Source organism: Paramormyrops kingsleyae, chromosome 7, assembly GCF_048594095.1.
Source record: "Paramormyrops kingsleyae isolate MSU_618 chromosome 7, PKINGS_0.4, whole genome shotgun sequence".
Classification (NCBI taxonomy): domain Eukaryota; kingdom Metazoa; phylum Chordata; class Actinopteri; order Osteoglossiformes; family Mormyridae; genus Paramormyrops; species Paramormyrops kingsleyae.
The window spans coordinates 34,810,960-34,837,367 of NC_132803.1; the positions used below are offsets into that span (position 1 = coordinate 34,810,960).

Here is a 26,408-nt window from a genome sequence, read left to right on the forward strand (position 1 = left end):
TTGATATTTAAGAGGATCATCATGTTAAACAAAGCAATTTAACGTCTTGCGATTAATTGGCTTGTGTGCCATTGGGTCGTCGCTAATTTGCAGTTACGTACACTATTCACATGCTATTCCGTTACTTACTCTCCTGTTCAGTAAGTTTTCTTTTTTACCTTGAGTGATCATAAAAATTGCATAGAAGCTCGACAATTAGTGTTGATGTTTGATGTGACGGAGAACACACTAAGCCTTATTGCACATTTGTGTCTAATGCTCTTCTCTTTATTTCTTAAATATATATGTTTTGCTCTTCTTCAGTATTCTGTGAAAATGCTTTTTACACCTGCACATGCCCTATAATTTGCTACTCCTTATGGTTTTTTTTGCATTAACATAAATCAAAAATATTGTCAATAATTATGGTTATTATACAGCTATGGATATAACCTCTATGTGGTCATTGTGAAGCTAAATTAATTTTGCTGGCTGAATGTCACGTCACATTAAATAAAGGAAATCTTTTGCTTGATGAAGTTCTTGAATATATGGCCCAGTGTCATAATGCAGTTAATTTTAATTTTCACAGAACTGAAAACAAAGGCACCATTGATAATTTCTCCATTGAAATACTGTGACCTTCGCTACATACGAGTGTATGGCACTTTCTTCCATGACACGAACACATTTTGCACACATTTTTTTAATTTATAAAAGACTTTATTCACTACTACTTCGCTAAAATAAAAGTTTTATTATCTTTAAATTATTTCCCTCAAATACTTAATTTATATAAAATAAAGGTTTTGTGGTGACTCTGATCTTTATTTTGGACCTAAGTTTTTTTTTTTTTCTTTTTTTTTTCGGTAAATATTATTTTCACTTTATACAGCAATGGGATCTTGATTCACTATTACACTCGATAACCTGGCTTGCAGATCCTCTTGGGCAGACAGCCGGAGCGCCGGGTTAGTCCTGCTGCTGTCGCTAGGCCTACAGGAAGTGGCCGACTCGAGGCTGACAGCCAGTGGGTTTTGTATGCTGAGGAAGGGCGTGTCCTCACCAACTCGCTCATCTTCAGTTTCGCTCTCCGAGCTGCTGCTCTCAGAGCTGCTGTCACTTTTGGACTCTGGCTTGTGGGCCACGTGGCCATTGACCTTGGCTCTCGAGGCCCTGCGGCTGCCGGTGACCTTCTTTGAAGCCTGAGGCACGGTCGTCTCGTATTCTGGTGTCGTCTCGTAATCGTCGTCCTCCGCTGTCCTCTGGGGGCTGGGCGGAGTGCTGTTAGCCTCGAGACCGTGGTTGTAGTGGGCAGAACTGCGTTGGTATTGGTTGCCATTGGAGTAGGCGTGGTCCTGACGCTGTTTATCCCGTAACCGAGGGGGAGTGGTGAACAGCAGGGGACATTCCTCTTCCCCTTGAGGGCTGACAGCGACTGAGGGGACTGACATGGCCAGACTTGACAGGGGTGCGGACATTTCAGAGGGGGGCGATTTTGGGGATGCTGGGCAAGGCAGCTCCACTGGAGATATACGAGTTGGGGTTGTCATGGCTGAAACATACCTTTAACAGACATTCAAAACAGAAATAGGAAATGAATCACTCTGAAGAGAAGCTCTTTACATACATGTAAATATGTAAACATGCAACATACAGTAATATAAAATCTGCATCCAACATTTTTAAAGTAATATCTGCTCTGCATTTATAGGAAAATTATATAGGATAATATTACAAATAAGCCATGTCCAGGATAAGAGGTTGGAAGACAGATGGACACATGGTCAATCAGCATAATGTCAAAGTCCACAGTGCCTAATGATATATGATCCTTTGAACAAAAGGCAGCATTTAATGAAAATGATTTAACACAGCAGTAACTGCAGTAAAATCATTTTAGTGAGACCAGATGAATCAACTGTCCTTGCTACTAGCAAATTTCATTTGCATATAAATACTAAATACTTTAAGTATATTATTCTTATGAGTTTGAAATTAAACAATTTAAATGAAGGAAAAGCTATATGACACATTGCCTTTGTGAACCACTTTTACCACTTGAGCACTGATGACCAGATTCTTTAAAATTTCGGTCATTTTGTTTCCATATAATGCTGTGATTCTAGTAAAACATGCACACCACTGAAGTAAGCCAGAATGGCGTCCCCATAGAGGTGGCCACTAGGGTCGTACCTTTCACTGTATGGAGAGTCCTTATAGGAGTCGGGAGTCTCTCTGGGGTTATTTAGATAGGCCACGTTCAGGTCACGGGCACAGCCGGTTGCGTTCAGCCGTCCTCGGCGGCTTCCAGGGGTGATGTTCCGGCTGTTCTCCATGGAGGAGGCCACTGGGCCGGACCGGCTGTCTGAGAGGACGCCTTCGCCACGCCCATTGCTCCAGCTGCGGGGGAAGATGGGTGCATCTGTTCAATGAGGTACTGTAGATCTGAGCACATGGACCATCACACACATCACACCCATGCTGCCCGGCAACGTGTAGTGGCCCAAGAGGGGTGAACTCGGCCCCATATTACACCGTGTAGAGAGGTACACCAGAGGTGAACTCGGGCCCATATTACACCGTGTAGAGAGGCACACCAGAGGTGAACTCGGGCCCATATTATACCGTGTAGAGAGGCACAACAGGGGTGAACTTGGCCCGATGAGCATCCTAGTGTGTCCCTTCTGTCTACTGGTTTATTGTTTTTTCCTACTATAATCCTAACCCTGTAATAGCTCATGTGTAGTACCCTGTAATTGCTTCCCTTTTAAACTAGTGTGCTCTCATTCTGATCTAGTTTTCTGTTGTTACTTACCTTAAAGACTCAAAATTTTCTACTGAAAGTGAAAATCAACAGATCAAAGGTACAGCAGCATCATATCACAGGCTTTCCCAAATCAAGAGAGCAAATGGAAGTGCAAGCAGCCCTTTCAGACATTCACCTCTGGCTGCAGCTATGAGTCACAGCAGTGGAGTTCTGTGCTGAGGAGGTGTACTGGCTCGCAGAAAAGGACGTCTCCTTCTCGATGGTATGTTCTGCTGGAATGGGGTTTTTAGAGGCATATTGCTAAAAAAAGAAAGAAAGACAGGGAAGAGTTTGTGACAAAGTGATGTTAATGCATTTTAAATAATGTCAAAGCAGAGTGTGACGCATTTCTTCTTAGGAGAAGGATCATGCAATCAGTGCTGCATCTCTGTTCCTGGAGATCCTTACCTGAGACAGTAACGATCAGTGGTCGGAATTTAGGATATCAAGCTATACCCATGTGTAGTACAAATACGTTGCATAACATTTAAAATAATTTGATAATTATTAATATTTTATTCAATTTCAAAACTTTTTGAATACACTCTACAATTAAATAAGTTTACTTCAAACACCACAAAATAAATATATAAGTATAACATTTTACACTTATAATTTAGCTTTTAGTTTAAGCCCTTAATTAGATTCTCCTTAATTAATGTATCACTTTTAACAACTTAATTGTAACCATTTTGCATAATGCGGCTTAATAAAACCAGTTATTATGCAGTTTATTTCAGAGAAGATGAAAGGCACTTGAAGGTGCACGTGGCTGATTGGGGAGGCGTGAGCGCCGCCCTGCAGCGTGGGAGGGCTCTTACGTTAGCCAGCTGAATGCTCTCGGGTGCCTGGCTGTGCATCTGTGGGCCATTGGCCATGCCGGGCATGGCGCTCCGTTCATTCCGCACACTCTGCCTCAGCCGATCCTGCAGCTTCTTCCTTTGCTTCCTGGATGGGAGGAGAAAGGCAACATCGCGAAGATCAATTCAGCTGTTTGGCAAAGCAGGCAAAACCTGCGGCTGAATGGAAAGCCCAGCAATTACTGTTATTAGAGACAAAATGCACAGCAGGCACAGCAACAAAAATAAGAGGGAGATGACAAACTTGAAAAAGTGAATTACTTTGTTTTGCAGTAGGCGACGACACACATGATGCCGACTACAAGAAGAGCGATGCAGATTCCTGTTATGGTTAACACACGCTTCTGGTACAGCTCCTCTGCTTCTGGAAGGCAACACAGCGTATTCAAAACACCCCATTGTGCTTTACAGTGAGCAGGCAGGCCTGCTGCAACAAAAATATTAGCATTGCTGGACACAAACCAATCAGTCCACGTAGGCAGCATTTAGAGCAGTGTAGTGTTGCATGACATTTAATTAAAACTCTGTTAGCTTAACAGTAAATAAAACTGATAGAACCAGTGTTTCTGTTTTGGTGACACCCATTTGCTGTGGTGCTTTAAGATTAGAGGTGGTCCCAATAGTCACGATGCAGTCAAGTTAGTAACACAAAACGCACACAATGAAGTGCACCATTGTGTAGCTACTGCGAACACTACTGCTCCAAAGAAATCGCATTATGAACATACAATCTCTACAAATCATCATTCAGAAAATACACATAGTAAAGAGATTAACACACATAGTATGACACATTGCATAGTAATGGATTTGTTCACAAGAGTATTGTAATTGATCTAGAATTATAATTTTTATTAGTTTTAATAAATAGCTTTTTAAGCTCTCACCCACCTCTCCCTGTACAACCACACACACACACACACACACACACACACACACACACACACACACACTTCATATATTCCTATCATTGTGGGGACTCTATTCATTTCTATGGGCATAACCCTAACTAACTACGATAATCCTAACCTTTACCCAGTCCTGGTCATAATCATAACTATCCAAACAAGACTTTGGTTATTTTAGTTTTTGATTGTATTCACAATTTTTTTTTATAAAACTGAGGTTTAAAAATGTCCTCAAAACCTAAAATGTTACTTCTGGTCCCCACAATGTGGTAAATACAAAGCCACCCACACACACACACACATACATGCATGCATGCATGCATACATATATACATGCCAGTCTCATGCACCTTGTGAACAAATCACATTTTAAAGAAATTAATTTAAAAAACGGTTATTGACCAAGCATGTACAGGCACAGGGGCCATCTACAAGGGATGATGGTGGCGACACTGCTGCCATCTGTCGGGGGCCGATAATGGAAACATGTAAGGGAAGACGTGGAAGATGATGGAGACCGGAAATCACTCAGCTCAGACGGTGATTGAGAGAATTGAGAGATGGGAGGAGAGAGGAGGAGATGAATGGAGGAGCTGGGGGGGGGGGGGGGGGCTTTGTGACTGACACAGCATGCGGGGGGAGGGAAGCAAAGCAGAAGCAGTCTGAAGGGATCTTTCCATACAGCATAACCACTAAGACTTCATGGAGACTCAGAAAGTGCATTTTGTTGAACACAGCATTATTACTGTAAATACAGGATATGTAGAGCTCTATCGCTATCTATGTATATTTTATGACCTCATATTGGCTTCGATCTGGATGTGAACACATGTGATTGCAAGCTACTGCTTTTATGGTGCTCGTCTGGTCTTCTGGCCATAAATAATTGAACAAGTTGTTCACAGTCCTCATTAAAGCCAGCATTATGTTTATAGATGATGTACCGGATCTACAGCGGTGCGTCACATTGACACCGTAACATGGATGTCAGGTGTTTCCACTGCTGGCCACATGTGAGATGGAACACGTTATGGCTGTATGATCCCTTCATTTGCACAAAAAAACTGACTGGAGTTGAAGGACAGGCTGAAGCTTCCAGGAAGCCTAGATCTGCAAACTAGGAAGAATGAGCAGTCCATACCCATAAATTCAATCCCAAGATGCTCTGCCAACACAGAAAGTTGACAACACAGAAAGAAAAAGGAGTTGAAGAGTTCATGAACACAGTCACTTACACATGTATACACAATCTAATCAGTTTCCTCTGAATGTGCTGAGGGAAATACCACTGCAAATATAAATAACTACATTTCAAAATGATAAATATTACACATGATTTTCAACTATACATTTTAGAGGATTTCTAACACAATCCTTGTCAAATACCCAGTGAAAAGGTGATGTTCTTCTATCAGGAAACACCAGCAGTACAAATACAGCAATTTTACTGTATTCAATCATATGAACTCATTAAAGATGTAAATACTGCAGCATGCGCATGCAAACTGTCTGCATCTATCAGACTAAATTCGAAACATCAGGCAGATTTAGTGTCCATGTTATTACAATAAGATGGGTCTCCATTGATTGTCATGCTGCGATGAATCGTGCATTGAAGCTCTCCACGCTTACCGCAGTTGTTAAAATATGCTACATGTTACAGCTTAGCACCCAAACACACATGCTGATTATTTCCAGTAGGAGAAAAATCAAGTAAATAAAGTGAGTTTCTCCATTTGTTAATTAATACCGTGGAGCAAACCAGCTGGCAGCGATGATTCTCTCAGGCTAAGATTACTGTGAGAGCTACTGCTCACGGTATAGTTCACTCCAGGACAGTGAAGTATATACAGCAGTTTTTAATTTGTTGTGAAAGGAAAGGTTACTATGTGTACGGTTAAAAAGTAGCTTAATAATAATAAAAAGTTTAAAATACTTTGATGGCATGGGTGTCCCTTGGATTCAGGAACACATATACCAAATATTAGCATGATTCAACGAGAAAAGAGATTTCACCAATGATTTAACTAATCAGAACCAAAATACCTTCCTTATACTGTAGGAAAGTACTGACTGCACACCTGTGTTTTTACTTACTTTTTTCTGAATTGATGGAACACACAGCGAAAATACAATATTTTTCTACTTTGTTCTGCACTGGAGGGCATAATTCAAATAACAAAACCAAAATTACCCTAAATTTGACATCCAAGATTTCACTCATACTGATCCTGCCAACCAAATAATCATTAAATCTCAGGGTAGCCAAGAGTTCTATGAGTGTGAAAACCATATTAGATATTAAAATTCTCCAAGAGTATATCTCAAACACAAATCAGCTGTTGCAAAAAGTTATGGCCAAATGAACAAAATCTCCAAAAAAACTAAGAAACTGCCACCAGACCGCAGAAATGATTGGAATGGATGTCAATGGTAGCTGACAGCGCAGTGGAAATTTCCTTTCCAGTTGGGTTTATTATATTGATTTTGGCTGGCAAAGAGAACACGCCAACTCTTAAAAAAAAAATAGAACACGCTTCTCCAGTTTAGGTGACTGCAGAAAAACATCTGATTAAATTTTGAGAGCATCTCTTCGACAACAGAAAGCAATCAGCTTTTCCCCTCTTCTCTTCCTTAAAGAGCAGGCAAATCAGTACTATTCGAATTAGACCTGCACAGATCAAAACTAATGGGAACAAATCAATAGAATTGGCTGTGTCAAGCGCTGCATGTAATGAATAATAATGACTGAAAGAGTGGTAACTGGTTTTGTAATCACTTTCAGTAAATGTCAAAATCCCATCTGACTGTGAAGCTTGTCTTTTTGTGCCCTGTTGTTTAGGAAACAGGTACCAACAACCCAGCTGAGGGAGACATTTTTGTGAGGTCACAGGTTGTCCCTCAGTCCATGCTGACGCCTACTATTTACTCCTGCAAGCTGGCACTGTGTCAAATGACAGACTTATAATCTGCGGCAGCTTGCAGAAACAGGCCATCGAAGGAGCTGATGCTTTGAACAGACTTCTGTGACATTAACGCCGACTGCTGGCTACCCCTGAGCCCTGAAGCATGTGACAGTCCCTGTCTGCGAGGCATTCCCGCTGCAGTGAGGAAGACAGGCCAGCTCAGCACATCCCAGCTGCTGCTAACGAGCCCACCTCAGTGTTCCCTGCGACCTGGGCCTCATTCCCAAAGCATGCAAGCTGTTCCACTTTGGCAGAAATGCATCATGGGAAATAAGGAGCATCTCTGCTTGCCCTTTACCGTGAATAACATTCCTCTGTATTGTCAAGGACACTTCTATGCTTTTTCTCAGTCTACATCCCGGAATCCCGGTTCTCCATCCTGCAGAAGGGTCTCCTTTCCTACTGATGGCCCGGTTCCACCTCCACAGCCCCGTGGTTAACGAGGGCTGAGAGTAACAGATTCCCAATGGCTTGTGCTGCAGCAGAGGCTAAAAATACACCTAGCCCTGGTGTTTATCCTTCCAGGTCTTCTCCTTGTCTCATACATTAGCCCTGAAATAAATATTAACTGGAATGCTGTACCGAGATAAATCGTGATGGGTCACAAACAGCTGATTGCGATTAAGCTATTTAATCTGTTGCTCTGTTAGTTATCTTTCACTAATCAAACGGGGGGAGAAATAAATATTACACAGATACTGGACCAGCATGTTAATTCATTTTCTGTTAAATGTTAAACCAAAGGTTAATAGTACATATTGGGTTTATAGAGTCCTGCAGTACAGTTGTCCTGTCTTACTGTCCACTGTCGTGTTCTGACAGCTTGCTTCATCACAAAATAGAAATTCTTAAGCAAAGCGAACTAAGTATTTAGCAGGTTGTATTAACAGGCTACCACTAGATGATAAGAATCTTCCCAAATTCAAACAGTCCCTGGAGGCTACTTTAAGTTTATGGAGCTATAGCTGATAACTGGAACTTAAATACGAAAGCAAAAAGTCTGAACATGCGAGGAACAAGTATGGGAAAGACACACAACACAATAAAAAACACACATAAAACCTCATCTGCCTGCAATCTGAGGAGAAAATGAAGGAACAGGAAGTAGTGTTGATTGAGCATGCTCCAGTCCAAGCAGAGACAGGAAGAGGTGACAGACGTACTGTAAAAGCTGGCCATTACGTAGTTTTGGCAGCGATCACCAGCAAATTCATTTGGGCACCTGAGAGGGAAACAAAAAAGTCACAGAGAGAAGAGAAGGGAAGAGAAGAAAGAAAAGAGTGAGTTTACACCAGAGTCCATCATATACCCACGTGCATCGCTGGTGTCAGGCTGTCAAGGAACAAGAATGTCTTACAAACATCACGCTCTCATGTTTGTTAAAACATACTTACTTGAAATAAGTGCCAATCAGTGTCTAAACAGCCCTGTTAGCGTGTGAATTCCGCTGTTATTTGGAATTAAAATGGATTAGGATGGAGCAGGCCACAACGCAGCAGCAAATTGTTGAGTCGGAATCTTTAAACCGACCCTTATGATTATTTAGACAACGGCACACAGGGGATGTTTGGGGGTTGTGATGCCCAATGAAAATGGCCGTTTTGCCGATTCATCTTTTGGACTCCTCCTAGGTTTCACGCAAACACACTCCCACCCACACACACACACACACACACACACACACACAAAAACACACACAGAGTGAATCCACAGGTGTGTACGGATGAATCAGCTATCTGGGTCTGAATGAACCCTTGGGAGGAGACAGTGATTGGAACTTCGAAAGAGGGATTAAACACCAGAGATGACACGTGCGGTTTGGTTCAGTAAATGCACATACGTTTTTGGTTCATGACTTTCATGGGCACAATGTCTTGACATCGATTCCCACTGAATCCTGGTAAGCACCTAAGGGGCAAAAATGGAATAAATACACAGTACTGACAATACAAATCATGCAAAACACCTTCTCAGCACAGTGATCAGAAAAAGGCCCTTATTGTATATCTGTACGTTCTGCTTCAATTTCTTCATGACTTGACTGAAAACATAACAACCCACTTCCGACCTGAATTCAGCAAACAGGTTAAAGCAAGGCTTAGTACAAAACACAAACTTGTTTGCTGAAAACAGGTGATAAAGTCTCACTGGTGATTATGCTCTTATGTGTGTGCCGCATGAGCTTTCAAAAAGCCAGTGATAATTTGTCTTCGACTTCCTGGCTATTTGTCTGGTTGATTCACTAATTATGGCTATTTCCACGTAATAAGAGACACTGCCGTATGTTACAGTGAGTCCCTCCAATCCAGCTAGACATATAGTTGTACACAATGGCCAAGCAGATATGTGACATGGGTTTCTGCCAGGAATTTGTATTTGTCATTTTGTCGGTATAATTCCTTACTGGAGCACTAAAATCCATTGTCACCTGTGAGGTTAATGACCTTTTTTTCAGGTCACGGTGGAAACACTGCAAAGAAATGGTGCATTGCTGCAGAGTCATTCATTTTTCATTTATAAGGCTACCTCAGTCAGACAGAGTGCCGAACACAAGTGTGGATATTCATGTTTATGGTCCACTTAGTCACCCATTAGATAGTCTCCACCACTGTGGCAGACTGTCAACCATGCAGATGCGATGAATTATCCTGACATTCAGCACCTATCGCTGCCTGAAGCCCATACAACCATTTCAGGATTACACAAGACTTTCCATAATAAGGAAGGAATTAAAAATAGTCTGGAATGAAGGTCTTAGGCCAAGATTGAGTTGTTCCAATGCTCGTCTTTCATCAGGCTATCAGGTGGCAGATGACAGCAGGGTGGGGTGAAGCCATCCTTAGGTGGATATTTTGGCATGAGAGATGTCCCTGTACCCTCACAGATGTAGGGCTAGTTGGATGCTGCTAGCTGAGCCCCAGACAGAGAAGAATGGAACATCACTTCAGTTGAAATGTCTGTCTCCCTTCTCTCTGTCCCGACTGTTTACTCGCCATTCCACTAGGAATCACGTACGAACAGACCCTGGCCTGATTTGCTGCCTTAGTAAGGAAGTGTTACATACCTGTACAGTACACATACATGTATACTCTGTACTTCATTTGGGACTACAGGGCTTGGTTAATCATATCACCGATTAATCATTTTTAATACTCATGCAAGATATGTGTTAATTAACATATTTACATTAACATTGTTCTGAAAGAATACATTTAGATCCAGGTATACTGGAATGATTTCTGTTTACATGAACGTTATATTCATAATCACTGAAATACCATTAAGCTTCTGATAAGCTAAAAGATGCCCACTTCCTATGTACAGCTGGGGTACCGATTCCCCTTCCTGCCTCTGTTAGAGGAACTGGGTCAAAGAACCTCAGAAATCCCTGTTCTCAGGAGGATACGGGGCAGATGGGCCATTTGCGCAGGCTTAGTTCTGATAACCCATCACAGCAAGATCTACAGGCATAGGCAAAGGAGAATGAAGCCTTTGGAGACAGCAGGATGTTTTCTGCTTAGTCACTGAAGTATTGAAGGTGAAATGTGATTCCTTGGTGGATGGTAAGCAGCTCCTCTTATGCGTCCGGTGGACGGCTGCCAGGGCCAGTCCGTATCCGCGCCAGGTGCTTAAAGCAAGCGGCACCAAGGACCCGCAGCCCTCTCCTGTGTTTGCATTGGAGGTCTCCCAAATCTCAAAAACTGAGCGATCAGCCGGACGGCACTGCAGCTGCTGCTGAAGGGAGGCGGAAAGCTTTAGAAGCTGCACTGAGTTACATAGTCTACCGACCCGTACATCATTTTCCATTTCCTTTGTGATGCACTGTTCTTATCACACTGTCTTTGCTCAAAGATCACAACTGATGGAAGGAAAACAGCTGTATTCATAAGTAAATTAGTACAGGAATTGAGTAATAATGATACACATATTTAACATTCGTACAGGCACATGGGAATCTGTCACTTTCAAATTTCTCTTCTAGCTCTCCTCTGAGACACACTGGGGTCAGAGAGCAGGGTCAGCCATTTATCTGGCACCCTTGGAGCAACTTTCAGGGTTATGGGTCTTGCTAAAGGGCCCATCAAGGATATTACTCTGCCAGGTACAGGATTCAAGCCAGCGACCTTGCAGACACAGACACAGATTCCTAGCCCACAATGCCACGTTCTGCCCCACATGTACAAACACACTTGCAAAGAATTCAAGATTTTTTCATCTTTGCTATAGCACAAAATGTAATGTTTAATATTCCTTCTTTCAACTCCACCTTAAATGCTACCAAAAGAAAATTGTGTAAATTGCAACTGAGCAAAAAATTTGCTGACATTTGCTACTTGATACCTGATCACTGACTGCATTATGGCACACAGTGCTGGGCAGGGAGAACGAGCTCTGAAAATGTGCCCTTCAGCCGCACAGCAGCCTCTCTGAGCGCTGGGAAAGCACATTAAAGCCTCACTGCGCCATCTGCCATCAAGGTAGCTTCACATTCTCTGTTTAAGGTTTAATAACAAGCCCCAGGTTGTCATATTAAGAGGTGCTGGAATAAGGAAAGTTTTAGCATAATGGGGGTGGTGACTGTCGAGTGCGGTCTGGACCATTAATACAGCATCTTCTGAGAGACTCAGCGCGTAAACATTAATCTGGCAGGTCTGGCACGGCTCGGCATCAAAATACGGGGGGCCCTTGCCCATGTGACTGAGGTTCCGCATTCGCTCCTTTATTCTTCCTGCCGGCATTTCGCAGTGTAATAATTTACCATAAACCCTCAGCTGATGCCTGCACTTTAAACAGAGTGCAGCCTGTACCTCTGCCCTGTTTTTCCACCCAAAAAGTGAAATGATGTAGGCAGCCATAGAATCCAAACAACATCCTTGTATTAAAAAAGATGAATTCTGAGCTCTTAAAAGTTACAAATAAATACATAAAATGGCACAAATTTGAAGTGAAGGGGAAACATTAAACACCCCTGTGGGCACTGAATATTATATAAATGTTAGTACTCAGACGACCAATACTGATTACTAACTATGCTACAGCTTAGCCTAAAGGCAGCTGTATTCTGATCATCCTGGCAACACCTTCCAGCCACGTAGTCCGTGCCGGAGGGAGACGGTCAACATGTCCTACCTGCACAGGAGTTTGTTGGTGCCAGGAGTGACTTGGATGGTGAAACATGTCCCTCCATTCACACAGTAGTTCTTCTGACTCTCGGGGCAGTATTTCTCATGGCTCGAGGTCCTCACGGGAGGTGTGGTGCTGGTGACTGCTGCAAGGGGGGGGGGGGGGGAGATCATCATCTTCATCATCATCATCATCATCATCATCATCATCATCATCATCATCATCCTCTTCACTGTCATCCTTCTGGCTGGACCATTCCAGCACTCCCAAACGCCCATGTCTGGTCTGGCTACAAGGTTATCTTTTCCAATGCGAGGATCAGCTGCATGGAGGCTGCATCTATTGTCTGTACTGGATAAGAGGACATTACTCTGACAGCCCGGACGGCTGAGGTATGCTACTCACTCTCCAAATCCAAAAATAATCATTATAATAATAATAAAAAATAAATAAATAAATAATCAACAAACAAAAAGCGAGGCACCTGATTCTATATACCTTAGAAAATTATCACCACGATGACTCTTTCCATAATGAAAGATATTCACCTTCATCAAAAAGGTTGTACTATTAGTAATCAGCTATACAAATCCTGAGTAATTGCTTTAGTCAGTTTCAGCGGAAACATTAAGACATTAAGAACATTAAGAAACTTGTACAGCCAGGGACGGCAGAGAACACTAACAATACTACTTTAAATAAAGCGATACATAGAGTAATACATTACATTAATTCATACAATAAGTACCAAGACATCCATCCATACATTTTCCATACCCGCAAGTCCCATGAAGGGTCGTGGGGGTCCGGTGCCTATCCCGGAAACTACGGGCGCCACATACGGAATAACCCAGGACAATGTGCCAATTCATCTCTCGGCAAGTAGCAAGACACAAAACATTTAAGTAATTAACACTAAAAAGCTTAACTGCTCTTCAAATACTTTTGTCAGATATCTCTGTATATCCCACTAAAGAGCTTCATGGCTTGGAGGCTCACCTCTGAAGTTTCTGTCAGTTCTGGACACGTGGAGACGCATTTCCCCTCTCCTGCACCGTGAAACGGAGATGAGATTCCCTACAGGATCGATAGCCTGAGCTGCGAGGCTCTGCGTGTGTCTCTAAAGTCCGCCTTGCCGCTACCTGTTCGCCCTTACTGCAGGGGACAGCTCAAACAATTTAAATAAGCACTTTTTCTGATGCCTCTGCCTCAGCTACACGTCACAGTGCTGGCATCAGGAGATCTTACGCATCACAGAAATGCAGCTGTGGCAGAAAGCACGTCAGAACTTGGACGGGCTTCTGTTGCTTTAGGGCAAAACGAATAGGCAGGGAGCAATCAGAGCGCCTACCAGGGGAGGGGAAAACAAACCAAAAAAACCAAACAGCATTTGCAATAAACAAGTGGGATCGCTTGACGTGAGACATGCATCATCCTCCCCCTTTATATTGGTGTCTCTCCGATTAGGGGCCCAGAATGAGTATCAGGGGAGGAAAAGGGGGAAACAAAATGCAATAAAAGTGACAGGCGTCCCAAAAGCCATGCTGCGGACTTCACAAGTGTCGCAAGACCAGGCGTGTGATTGCACATACAAATTGCGCCATTAACAGCCTGCTTTGCAGGAGCTGACATTTCTAAAAACTTTCCCGTGGTCACATAGATGTTTATGGCCCCTCTTTTCCATTCAGTTGTAAATGAAACGTGACTTGGATGCCAATCCTTAAAAATGAGAAGACATGAAGCCTGTGGGCTCCTTAACTCCATCTTGCCATTGACAGGAAAACTGAGTTAACATTTAAATCTGAATTTAAGTTATGATTTTAAAGGTCACAGATCCCATCATGTATGAAACATTTCTGGCTAAATATGATTTCATCTGCGTGCTCTAAACCATCTTTCACAAACACGAAGGCCATTGTTTGACCATGTAATTGATTTATTTTTGTTTCTCAAAATTTAATTATTTGCTTTTCTTCAATTATGGACTTCAAAACACAAGGCATAACTCGGGGGATGATGACATCCTTGAGGTTCAAAAACAGCAAAATAATGTTGTATCAAAGCAAATAAATGTCAAACAAATGGTACCATCAACTTATATGATTAACCATTGACATTGACATTGACATTTATTCGCAGCAGCAAAAACACAAACTTTGGTTTAAAATTAAGGCACACTTTACTCATCCTTGCAAAACTCATTCATCGCAAGCTGATCATAGATCAAATTCCACCCCCAGTCCTGTGCTGCACTATGTGGAGAAGCTCATGACAGGGACAGGGAGAGCCAAATAAGAGAACCCCTTTCAGAAGCAAGCATGGTGTTCTGAAGGGAGAACTTGCCCTTTTCAGATTGATCCTGGCCATAGCAGCAGCTCTCCATGGCTCATTCCATCCTCTTAAACAACACGGAAAGACAGAAGCAGCTTCCCAATCTGGTGGTTTTCACTTCATTTAAAGAACCACATAGACAGTTGTACTAAATGTCATAGCAATAGACGTAATTTTTTATTTTATTTTGTTTATTACATCTGCTTAATGAAATGTAATACAGGAAACCGATTTTTTTAAGTTCTTACGATAATACAACCATAAACCCCAACCCAATAGTCCAGTAATCCAAATATTATCACCAGAGGACCCCTTTAAAAAAGGCCTGATTTGTAAAGTGAAACTACAACGGGACCGCAGAACAGCCCCTTCTACTGGTGTGGGTTTCAGTTTCAATGCAGCAGAACAGAGCTTTGCGTTCCTAAACGTCCGACAGTAGGAGGCGCCGGGGATTGATCCGCTTCCATTTCTTTTTTTTTTTTGCTTGCGCAAAAAGAAACCTAAAACTTGGACACAGAGACGTGGTACAATGCGGCAGCGCCCCACCCCCCTCTCTTCCCCTGCCCTGCCCCCCATTGCACACGCCTGGGATTTCTGCAGTCTTTGCACATTATAGCGTCCAGCAACATCCATCGCAGGAGGCAGACTCTGGGGCGTGGTCAAGGACACAACACAATGCACTGCACCACTGTTCTGGCAAAAGACAAGGACACCCTGAAATCTCAAATGAATAAAACAATCCCAATGTCTAAAACAGCTCAGAAAGGTCACTTCATAAAACAGAACGCTCTGGATTTTCAAACATATCCTTCTGAGCACATCGTCCTGTTATACATATCAGCAAGAAAATTACATATACTTGTTTTTACAATTCTTATTAGAAGCTTTCCTTCACAAATCTGACAACAGCTTTTCTGTGCCCACAAGAGATGTTTGTGGGGATTCCACATACGATGAAAGATGCCAGATTGGCATTGATACCATTCAGACACAGGTGTTTTTTAATTTTTTTAAATGTATTTCTGGTTTGTTAATTGCAGCGACATGGTAACAAAACAGAGGTATTCATGGCAGCGTAAACTAGACTTGAGACCTAGAGTCTTCTCCTCAGCACCTTAATTCAGCGACTAAGCAGATGCTTTGAAACAACTCGCACTGGGCACTGGAAAGGCTTTGCGATGAAGAGCGAAAGGGAGAGAATCAGAGTGTCAGGTCTAGATGCTGTGCACTGGTGAGGCGGGGAGGAGGTCTCTGGCTCTCAGCAGCACAGCTCTGTCCGTATAGTGACGCCGGAGTCTCACATGGTGAGTCATCCCCTCGGCTGGCGAGGGAGTGCCGGGGCTTCACGGGCCGCGCCGGCGTTCCTCATACCGACCAGCCCAGGTCGGTAGCATCTGCAAGCTGGGCCCGGCAGATGATTAATTTCACAGAGCCACGGACCGGCACCTGCCCACCCGCGATTCATGCTGACTGCGCTGCTTGCCAATTCGCACCCACCCTCGGGGAGGTCTGAGGGTGCGGCGTCGTTCGCTCGCTCGTTTACCTCAGAGGCACATTCCGGTTTCGCCTCTGGTCTGAGACACACATCTATATGTGTAACATATTCATACGCTCATCCACAAGCTTGGAACAAAAACATGCTTAAAAAAGACTTATAGAATAAAAGACGGCTAATTATTTCTGAAGGAGGGATAAACTGCGGCTCGGAACATTGAAATTCCAGTTCCATTTGCAAAGGTTTGAGTCCCTGTATTCCAAAAAGGAATTTTTCCTGTCAGACTAGGAGCCTTGAGGCCACATCTTGCAGTTCAATAAATAATAGTTAAGTGCAGTGTTAAAATGCAGACCTAGCTGGCATTTCCAATTTGGCAAACGCGGGAATGCAGCCCCTCTGAGTGCCTGCAACTCTGCAGAAGAGTGCCCAATACAAGCTAACCAATCAAGTTAAAAATTCAGTTTAATTTATAAATGCCGTCTAACTGCAAATAAATAGCAGGGAGAAAGGGACACCCTCCCCAATGGTTTCTTATTCTTGAGGTAAATACTGGAAAGCATTTTGCTGGCATGAAATAAAACATCCTCTAACATCCCTTAAGCTTCATTAAATGCTTTAGCTGCTATTTGTGATTAGCGGCTCTGGTGTCCACCTTAAATCCTCATTCCTTGGGTAGGATTTACCCTGTTTAAGGATTAGCTCGACAAATAATGGTTTGTGTTTAGCCATTGCCATTTGCTGCCCTACAAAAAAAATAACACAAGTAACTGGAACAGTGGTGTGGACCAGTTAGTGTGGTTGTTCTATCAGGTTTATGCATATGAGATTTCCTAAGAGACCTTTACCAAGTCCAGCCTGGAATCAGCACTGACCAGGGAGGCCACAGACTCCAAAGCATATATTCTTCATCATTCCTCCTCTTAATGAGCAAGCCCTTTCACAGAATTTCCATATGAAAGAACAACTGGCCAACTAGGTAAAAGTAAGTAAAGCAAGCAAATAAGTAAGCCAACAAAAGCTTGTAAATATTTACTGATGCTTACCAATTAAAAAGGAAAGAATACTAATGAAACTATGGATTACATCATTGTTTTTCAACTGTGCACACTTACTGAAAAATGCTGCTTTATGGAAAGTGTGCCGTGGCAGAAAAAAGGTTGGGCAACACTGGATTACATTATTAGTGTAGCTCACATTCTTGAATATATTATGAAGAGTTTCATATTTAAAATCAAAATCATGCATTCCAGTACCCACTCCGCTTACAGAAAGCTGCACAAGCCAACAAACTACAAAGATTCACAACCGATCTCGATCCGGTAAGGAATGATCATACTGAAGTTAGCCAAGTCTATGAAGTGAGATTTACCATCTACAACATATCAATCACCTTAGATTAAGTTAATTATTTTGTGGTGAAGCCATCTTGATTATGGGTGCTGGGGGAAAATAATTAACTGGTATGGATGTGTAATACAAATATTGCAAGAATGATGATTATCTATAACCAGTTTTCACTAACCAGTCCAATGTATGCTGTGGCAAAACCATTTAATAAGACCTAGAACCTACAGTAAGTTCACTTCTTGCAATGGAAATCTAAAAACAGGTCAGTAGGAGAGTACCTCTGTCTAGAACACTTAACATAGAGATAAACCTAACAGGAATGGACAAAGCGCAAACAAAAAGGGAATTGTAAAACATGTGAAGCACAAGTTGTTAAATATGGGTCATTATCAAGTCACGCATTTCCTTTGGCTCATTATATTGGCCAAGAACAGGAGCATTATAAACAGGGCTCTGCTGGCCTGTCCCATTTTGCAAATATGGTGGCCAAGTAAAGAGAAAGAACATTTCCGATAGCACACTGCCAATGAGAGTCCCTGCCTGATGGTCAGCAAATGGGCTCAGCCTGATGAAGAAACCATGCACCCCAAATGCTGTCGCACAAACACAGGGTGTGTTGTTTAACCCCAACTGGACGAGTCCAATGGTTAGTTAAGGGCTCCCAACGCGAGAAGCCTGAGACGACACCTGCGTCCGTCAGGATGGAGTCACCCACCAAAAACACAGACCACAAAACACTTCCAGGTGGCCGTCTTCATCTGAGGATCTGACGGCCGGATGATGCCCCTCAAGATAAAATGGGCTCTTACATCATACTCACAACATACTCAGAGAGCCTCAGAGCATAGAATCCGGAAAACACGTGCCATTCCCCATCACACCAAGAGCAGAGAAGCTCTGGTATTCTTGCCGCTGTGGAGGTCCTTGGTGTCTGCCTACATTCTGACAGTAGACATGCTGGGCTATAGGTTTAGAGTGCGGCATGATGCTGCACAATATGAGCAACAGCATCTGCTTTACTTGGGATCGTCATGCGATCTGTTAATTACTCCCGCGCCACCTCCCATCAATCCAGCAGCCATTATGGCCACGTGGAGGAAGCTGCCTGTGGAAACGACAGCTGCTACAAGGGGGGAGGGCCCACCTTCTGAAGAACAGCAAGTTTGTGGAGCCAAATGGCACTAGGGCTTTGTTTATTTAAAAATACACACACACACACACACACACAAACACCACTGCCATTTATACAAACAACTACACAGAAAACATTAAGCACCTTAAACCAGCCTAAAGTAGACATTTTACAAGGCTCTCAAACAAGGAACACCTCAAACAGGGTCACCACGCAGGCCCACCTCATTCCGGCCTTGCTGGCGCATCGGCCCCAGGACCTAATCTATCAAGGTTATCCGTCTGGGGTGGAAGTGCTGTTTGCCTGGAAGACTGACACCTTGGCAACATGGCCCCGCTGCCGGCCCACACCACGGCCCTCAGGGCAGCTATCTCCCACCAATCTGTCGAGTCATTAGCGGAAACGGTGAACCCAATTGCTCCCTTAATGTCTCCTCCCCGCCAGCTCCGACTCCAACAAATGGAGGCTTGCTTGACTTGATAGTTTCCAAGACAAGATGACAATTAGGTCTGCTGCAAGGAAACGGTGGTCTATCCTTCAATCAGCAAAGCAAAATTTATGCTAACCTGCACCACAGCCAATATTTCAGATGGAAAATGTAAAATGTTGATCATTCAACAACCTTAAGTCTGAGTCCATTTTAAAGTAGCTTTTAAACCAACCAGTGGGGATTCCATTTCCAGAAAGGAAATTATACTTCAGGATGCACAACTACAGCCCAAAACCTGCTCCATGACCCATGACCTCTGAGTGACAAGTAGCCAGCTTCTTCCTATATCTGCTGACCCCACATCATTAGAAGGGATGAGCTACATGTTTATCATGCATTCAGAAGGAGAGGACTTATGCAATATTATATTGAAGATATCGTAGCTTGCGTTCTAATTAGGACTGAATTGTCGCGGTTTGTGATAAAGCCTGAATTATGCCGTTACCTGGAGATTTGTGTGATGGTACGGCTTGCTGCCTCAGACGCATCTAAAATCAAATTTATATTTTACACAACAAACCAAGTTTGGTCTATTGTCTGTACTTTTTTGTCGGGGGTGGGGGGTGGCTCCACTCTAGCATCAGTCAGGGTATAAGGGCAATGACCCTAAAGAGGTAATTTAGCAAACACTGTGCTCACTTAACTGAATCCACTGTGCCTGAGCTGTGTCTTTTAGCAGCAGGACTTGAGAGCAGCAAAGCATCTCTGTAGCTCCCAGCCCCCTTTCACCTGGCGGTAAGTCACTTCCTTGTCTATTTTCCCCCTTAAGTCGCTCCCACAGAACTGCTGCCAATTACAGTCCACGGTGAGGGGTATTAAACTGGATCTGCCTGCCGCAAACGGACTTTTAAAGCAGGCCGACTGACGACCTCTGGCTATCCCTTTGATTCCCCTACCCCCCCACCCCCCAAGGAGGAGGGTGGCGGAGTCTAAGGATGTGTGAGAACCAAGTAAATCAAAACGCTGGGAATTTATAGTGACAGGTGGTCCGGTCTACAAATGGCTGCGTGTCAGGAGATACATGAGTTACAATACATCTGAGTTTTAGTGAGCAGAATGTCAGACATATTGAACAAGTTAGAATATTAGACAGACTGCACAATTCATGACAAACTAACAACATGGCAACAGGCAAAATATTTTACAGTTTACCATATAGTTCCTTTACTCTATACTGCACTCTATATGTCCCTATACTGTATGCCTTGCTCATTGTCCTATATGACCAAGGAGAGCAGTGTGGTATTGGTTACGCTATGATCTGTGACCCTTGGGTCCTCATAATCCCTGCCCTCCAGACCGATTTAAGGAGGAAATATTGATTGGACGCATCATTCTGAAAGTCCGATACCTGACGGGAAAACTGGACTACTTAGGGTGATAGTGCCCAGCCCTGTCGTCACAATCAATAGTTCAGCAACTCCCTCCACTGCCACTCTAAATACAGGCAGGAAAAAAAGAATATTAGCCTATGGAAGCTGAATGGAATATTTAAGAAGCAGAGGCCGTTACTCTTTGCCTTTCTAGATGTTACTCACAGCCAGGGTATGCTTGAAATGCATGAGTAATTGAGTAATTCAAGGTTTCCAAAGAAATGAGAAGCCAATTAGCTATTATACTACACAAAGAACAAACAATGCATACAATTTTTTTTTCTTCCCCGTCAATAATTTGCAGACTTCCATCAAACAAATATTTGCCCTTACTGGCTACTAGTTGATTAATATCAAGGATGGACGTACTTTGAGAGAGAACACACAAGTAGAGAGGGATTCTAGAGCAGTACTGCAGCAGGTATTCATTCCACTGTGGGTGGATCAGCAGGCTTTTTATAGCTATGTCTGAAGTATAATCCAATTATTCTCTTTTTCTATTATAGAAAGGCAAACTGATTCAATGGCTGAGCTATACAAACTGACATGCTAAGAAATGTCAATAACATAGACTATGACTAATATTTTTATTAGAAATAATCAAACTTTTATTTTTCAATTATCATGCTACAACAGTTTCATATTTGCATTTTCACAGCCAAATAGGCTATTGTATTATGATTGACAATCACAACTGTTTATTTTCAAATTGTAACTGGTAATACAGAAAGGACAGTAGTATGCGTCATGCATGGAAACACACAGGGAAAACCAGTAACATGAGTCATGAGTCCAACCTCTTTCTTGCCTTCAAGTTGTTAAGACATGCTGTTACTCTTACTCATTTTTCTTAAAGTGATACACCCTTGACATTTTAGCATCATTTTAACAAAGTTATTATACAATGAGTCTTTAAAAAACAATATCTATCATTTTGCAATTCACATCTATGCCAAATTAATAAAATTACAAGAATACAGCTTATAACTATAGCTACTATTGTAACTACCATAAATCACTGATCTTTTAGGATATCATTCTGCCTCTGACAGTTTAACAGGCATATTACTTTTGGTCAAACACTGTAAATATGTAAATATGGAACTCAGGAACCAGAAACATACCATAACAAACAGTATCTCATGCAACACGAAACAAATTGTTACTACATTAACTAAAAAACTGCAAAAAAGCCTTGATTGCTCTCAAATGGCCTGGTTGCTAAAAAAACAATCTTCACGTCTGCTGCGTTGTTACACATGAAATCAGGAGCCAACAGTGCATTCAATCAGCCTTAGTATCCATCACAACCAATCAGGATTTATTTCCTGTAAGCGCTTCCTTTAATGCCTCAGTTAATCTCACTGATTGACCCTCCTACTTCAGTATCATCTATCAAAAAGAAGGAAGTGCATTCCTGTCATTTTTTCTATGTATGATCAATAAAATAAGTAACCCCATCTCCACACTGCATCTAGTTTTCTAATTAATCATTATCAAAGCAATCCACCAATTTCAGAGACAACATGCCATGCTAAAAGTTTAAAATGAAACTACAGAGACCAGAAAGAAATTCACTACACACACACACAAACACACACATAAAAGCTGTATTCTTGTAATTTTATTAATTTGGCATAGATGTGAATTGCAAAATGATAGAAATTGTTTTTTAAAGACTCATTGTATAATAACTTTGTTAAAATGATGATAAAATGTCAAGGGTGTATCACTTTAAGAAAAATGAGTAAGAGTCGTGTAATCATATCTTTTTGGGGACCACTCATTCATTTTTTTGAGAAAAATGCTAATGCTAACTATGACAACCTTAACCCCTACCAACCAATCATAACCATACATAACCAAAATACAGTTTTTTTTTTTACAACATACGACATTTTTAGTTTTTTCATTGCAGTTACAGATTTTTATAAAATAAAGTTTTCCCACATGGGGACCAGGAAACTGGTCCCCATAAGGTAAAAAAAAAAGGGTTTCCATCACATTGTGGGGACATTTGGTTTCCACAAGGTAAGGTACAGTATACCTGGACCCCACACACACACACACACACACACAAATAGAGCACTTTGTGAGATAACATTGAAGTCAAGGTGAAAAAGCACTTAAAGCAGGTAGGGCTCTTAGAGGCAGTAAGAGACTGAATATAGCATTAATCCATCACATCAATGGAGGTTAAAAATAAACTCTTTAAATCTACTGTCATGTAACGCAATCTAAGCCTTTGATTTTTTTTCTCCTAACCAGAAATGCAGAATATAACTAAAACAGTATGTATAACAACCCTTTTACAGTATCAGTAGCAGTCTGTCAATGGTCCATTTATTTAAATTTTAATGTGTATGGACTGAGTATTAAAGCAAAAGATTATCTCTTTTAGAGAATATGTAGAAAACAGAACTATAACTACAGTATATTCCCCCCAAGTAATTTTCCAGCTAAACACGTAACAGCTAAGTCAAGACACCACACAAACCAGAAATGAAAAAGTGAATGAAAAAGCTTACATAGAAATTACAGGTTTTGCTTCTTATGAAAACAACATGATAAATTAGATAATCATTATCACCCAGACAAGAGGGGACTTTACCCTCATTTTCATCACAGGTATTGAGCATGACCCAGGAATTAAAACAAATATTTGTCATCACTGAGGGAGGGAGGATGCCTTGAAAATACTGAAAAAAATACTGAAATACTGAAAATACTTAACATATTCCCTAAAAGCCTAAATTATTATTTTTTAACAGATCTCAGTGGTACTTTGTGATATACTGCCCAATCTTGACCAAACTCGTTGAAGCACATCTCCATCAGATTTACTTTGACTGCCTCCAAACAGAAGCCTCTGTAATTAGACAGTGGATGACTCAGCTGCTCTGGGGGTTTTAGAGACTCTTCGGTAGGTGTGGAGATGGGAGGTGGAGATGGAGATTGAGACGCCATGCAGCCCATTGACTCCCTCGCTGCCCGTGCTTTTACAGCTTACAATAATTACCAATAACATTACCTTATGGAGGAGCTGTCGGTACATACTTATTGATATTTTAATATCTTTTTCTCCCCAGAGAGAACTTTTCAAAGTCTACAGGGAATTTAATGGTCGATGAGATCCCCCCCCCCCCCCCCCCGCACTAACCCACTCCTTTGAATGTTTCATGATTTTTCTGAATGTGACGTTCAAAGATGGATGGTAGCCAAGCAGTATATGTTAGTGCTCAGAGTGTGTGACTGAGGCTACCCGAAGTGACCCAGACGTCCCGACTTCACGAGGAGGCGTAATGAAATGGCCCCAATCCATTACACAGTGGGCAGCAGTCCAGCGCATTTACGAATGACCAAGAGAATGAAACAAAAGTGAAAATGAAGGAATGAGCGTGTGGGGAGGGGCCCTCACTCATCACGACAGGACTGCGTCGTAAGATGATACGGAACTACCCCCAATGCTCTCTGTGGCACTTCTCACACAACCCATTTGTCCCCTAACAATGACATCTGTGGTAATGGGGTGGGGGGACAAAATAGTCCGGAAGAGGCACTTCTCCCCACCCCCCCGTCCCACTACAGACACACTAGGAACAAAATCAAGTGAAAAGGACCGACGACGGTGAATCCACCCCTAGAATGGGTACAAAAAAGCAGGCACTGGGCCTAGTCAAATACACTGGCCCAGCTTCTCCATACTCCTCCATTAATATATAATATAAGTAAGGCTTTTCCCAATACACATTTTGCATGTTACCAAACTAGCCAGATTACACATGATTTCACTACTGTCCTTCTAGGGAATTTGGAGCTTCCCAGTATCCTGACCAGCAAACTGCTGTATTTGTCGTACAACAAACAGTTTCTTTTTGGAAATTAACCACCTTCTCTCCAAAAACCCCAGTGTTCTGCAGCCCAATGGAATCCTTACCATGGAGAAGTGGCAGCAGGGAACCCCTACACTACCTTCCAGACGTCACCCCTCAACTAAATCATAGTATTAGTATCACTGCTTGCATTAAGTAAAATCTTTTCAAACTGAAAACTGATCAATAGTGAGAAAGCATTGACGACAGTGATAAACATTAGCAGGATAAGCAGCTATGTCACAGATGCATTTCCAGGGAAACAGTGTTGGAGGTTAAATTTAACCATTTTGTCAAGCTTTTCTGAAGGCACATACTGTACAGACACCTGATGTTGACAAATGAAACCTAATGCAGTCGGCCGCCAATCCGTATTATGAGAAATAAACATTATACTGAAAACAAGGCAGATAATACACTCATTTTAGAAAGCAGCACAGAAAGCAGGTTGGCTCATTTTCAAATAAGCATTGATCCTGCTTATACCCTTAGTAGTCATGCTCACAGTCCAGGGTGAAAAAAATACATAAAAACCATGAAAGGGCATGTAACTTTAAAATCCCACTGTGGGCAATCTTATTCCTTCACATGCTTGCTGTATGTAGAAACAAAGGGGAAACAGGGTGCTTCAAAACCGTTATCCGTGCTCATCTGAGACATCAGTGAATGTGCATGGTGTAGCTTCAGATGTGCAGCACCATCCAGACCACCACGTCACTCCCTCACCACCTGACGGGCTCAGCAGATGTCACTGCAAAAACAGACTGCCCCGCCTCCCCATTTCATTTCTGCTGAGTCACTTAAGAAGGACAAAGGGACACAGAGCACAGAGACCCATTAGAGTCATTTACTTTGAATAGAAATAAAAGCAGGGTTACCATTTCCGTTATTGGCAAGTTAATTGCCAGATGTCACTTAATTTTGCTGCTGTTAAATTAGTGCATGGGGCCTCACGTGGCCTTTCGTCTAATTAATTAATCCCCCTGCCCCCTGCCTATAGGACGTGTCTTTTATTAGCCTTGGACCTGAAGTAACTCAAAAGGATTAGATACAGTAGACGGGGTCGGGTCCCCCTGCAACACACACAAAAAAAAGCTATTTTGTCTATTTAGACCAATTACTTTACAAGAGGCCTCATTCAAATGCATTACATGGCCAAAGTTAAAAACTCAAATACACTGACATAATTTGAAATATTAGAGCTAAAAATCATGGGTTAGTTGGGCTATTATTTAGGTGCACTGAATGTAAAAATAATCCTTTCTAATCACAGTGATTAAAACTGCCATCTTACAAAAATTCTCTTTAACCTAAAAGTAATTCCGGAAAAAAAACTAAAAGACTTTGGGAGGAAAGGAAAAAAAAAAACGTATCATGTCCAAGTTTAATTTCGAAAACTATATCAAAATGGAATTCATAAAGGCATTAGGTTACCTCATTCTTTCAAAGCCTCATGGCTGTTCAGGGGGAAGGTGAGGGGAGCAGGACACTCTGTCTGGAATATGACAGCAGATTTATTTACCCTTGAAACGTGAGGCAATAGATCACCACCTTTTCATGTGATGTCATGAAAAGTAGCGTGCATATGAGGCGGCCCGGCTGCCCATCTGTAATGTATCCCTTGGCCCTCCTGGGCAGCGATGTGCATCCTCGCCACCACATCTAATTAGACTGCAACACGGGCGCCGCGTTCGCCACGATGTCCAATGTCGGCAGGAATAC

At 42.2% G+C, this 26,408-nt stretch overlaps 1 protein-coding gene across 17 annotated transcripts in view; it reads right to left on the reverse strand.

Annotated features, from left to right (window-relative positions):
- Positions 1-805: 805 nt before the first annotated feature.
- nrg1 (neuregulin 1) overlaps positions 806-26,408 on the reverse strand; it is a 117,350-nt gene continuing 91,747 nt past the window's right edge. For 4 of the 17 annotated variants that reach the window (XM_023796572.2, XM_023796518.2, XM_023796580.2 and 1 more), the window contains 8 exons: positions 12,653-12,791; positions 8,686-8,744; positions 5,698-5,721; positions 3,910-4,012; positions 3,610-3,736; positions 2,925-3,049; positions 2,176-2,382; positions 806-1,545 (listed from right to left, as the gene is read on the reverse strand). In XM_023796572.2, the coding sequence (XP_023652340.2) occupies positions 867-1,545; positions 2,176-2,382; positions 2,925-3,049; positions 3,610-3,736; positions 3,910-4,012; positions 5,698-5,721; positions 8,686-8,744; positions 12,653-12,791 (1,463 nt within the window). In that variant the 3' untranslated portion in view covers positions 806-866. Of the gene's footprint in view, positions 1,546-2,175; positions 2,383-2,924; positions 3,050-3,609; positions 3,737-3,909; positions 4,013-5,697; positions 5,722-8,685; positions 8,745-9,362; positions 9,431-12,652; positions 12,792-13,645; positions 13,902-26,408 lie in introns of those variants that run through there. The other 13 variants (XM_023796619.2, XM_023796628.2, XM_072714835.1 and 10 more) reach the window with 11 other exon arrangements.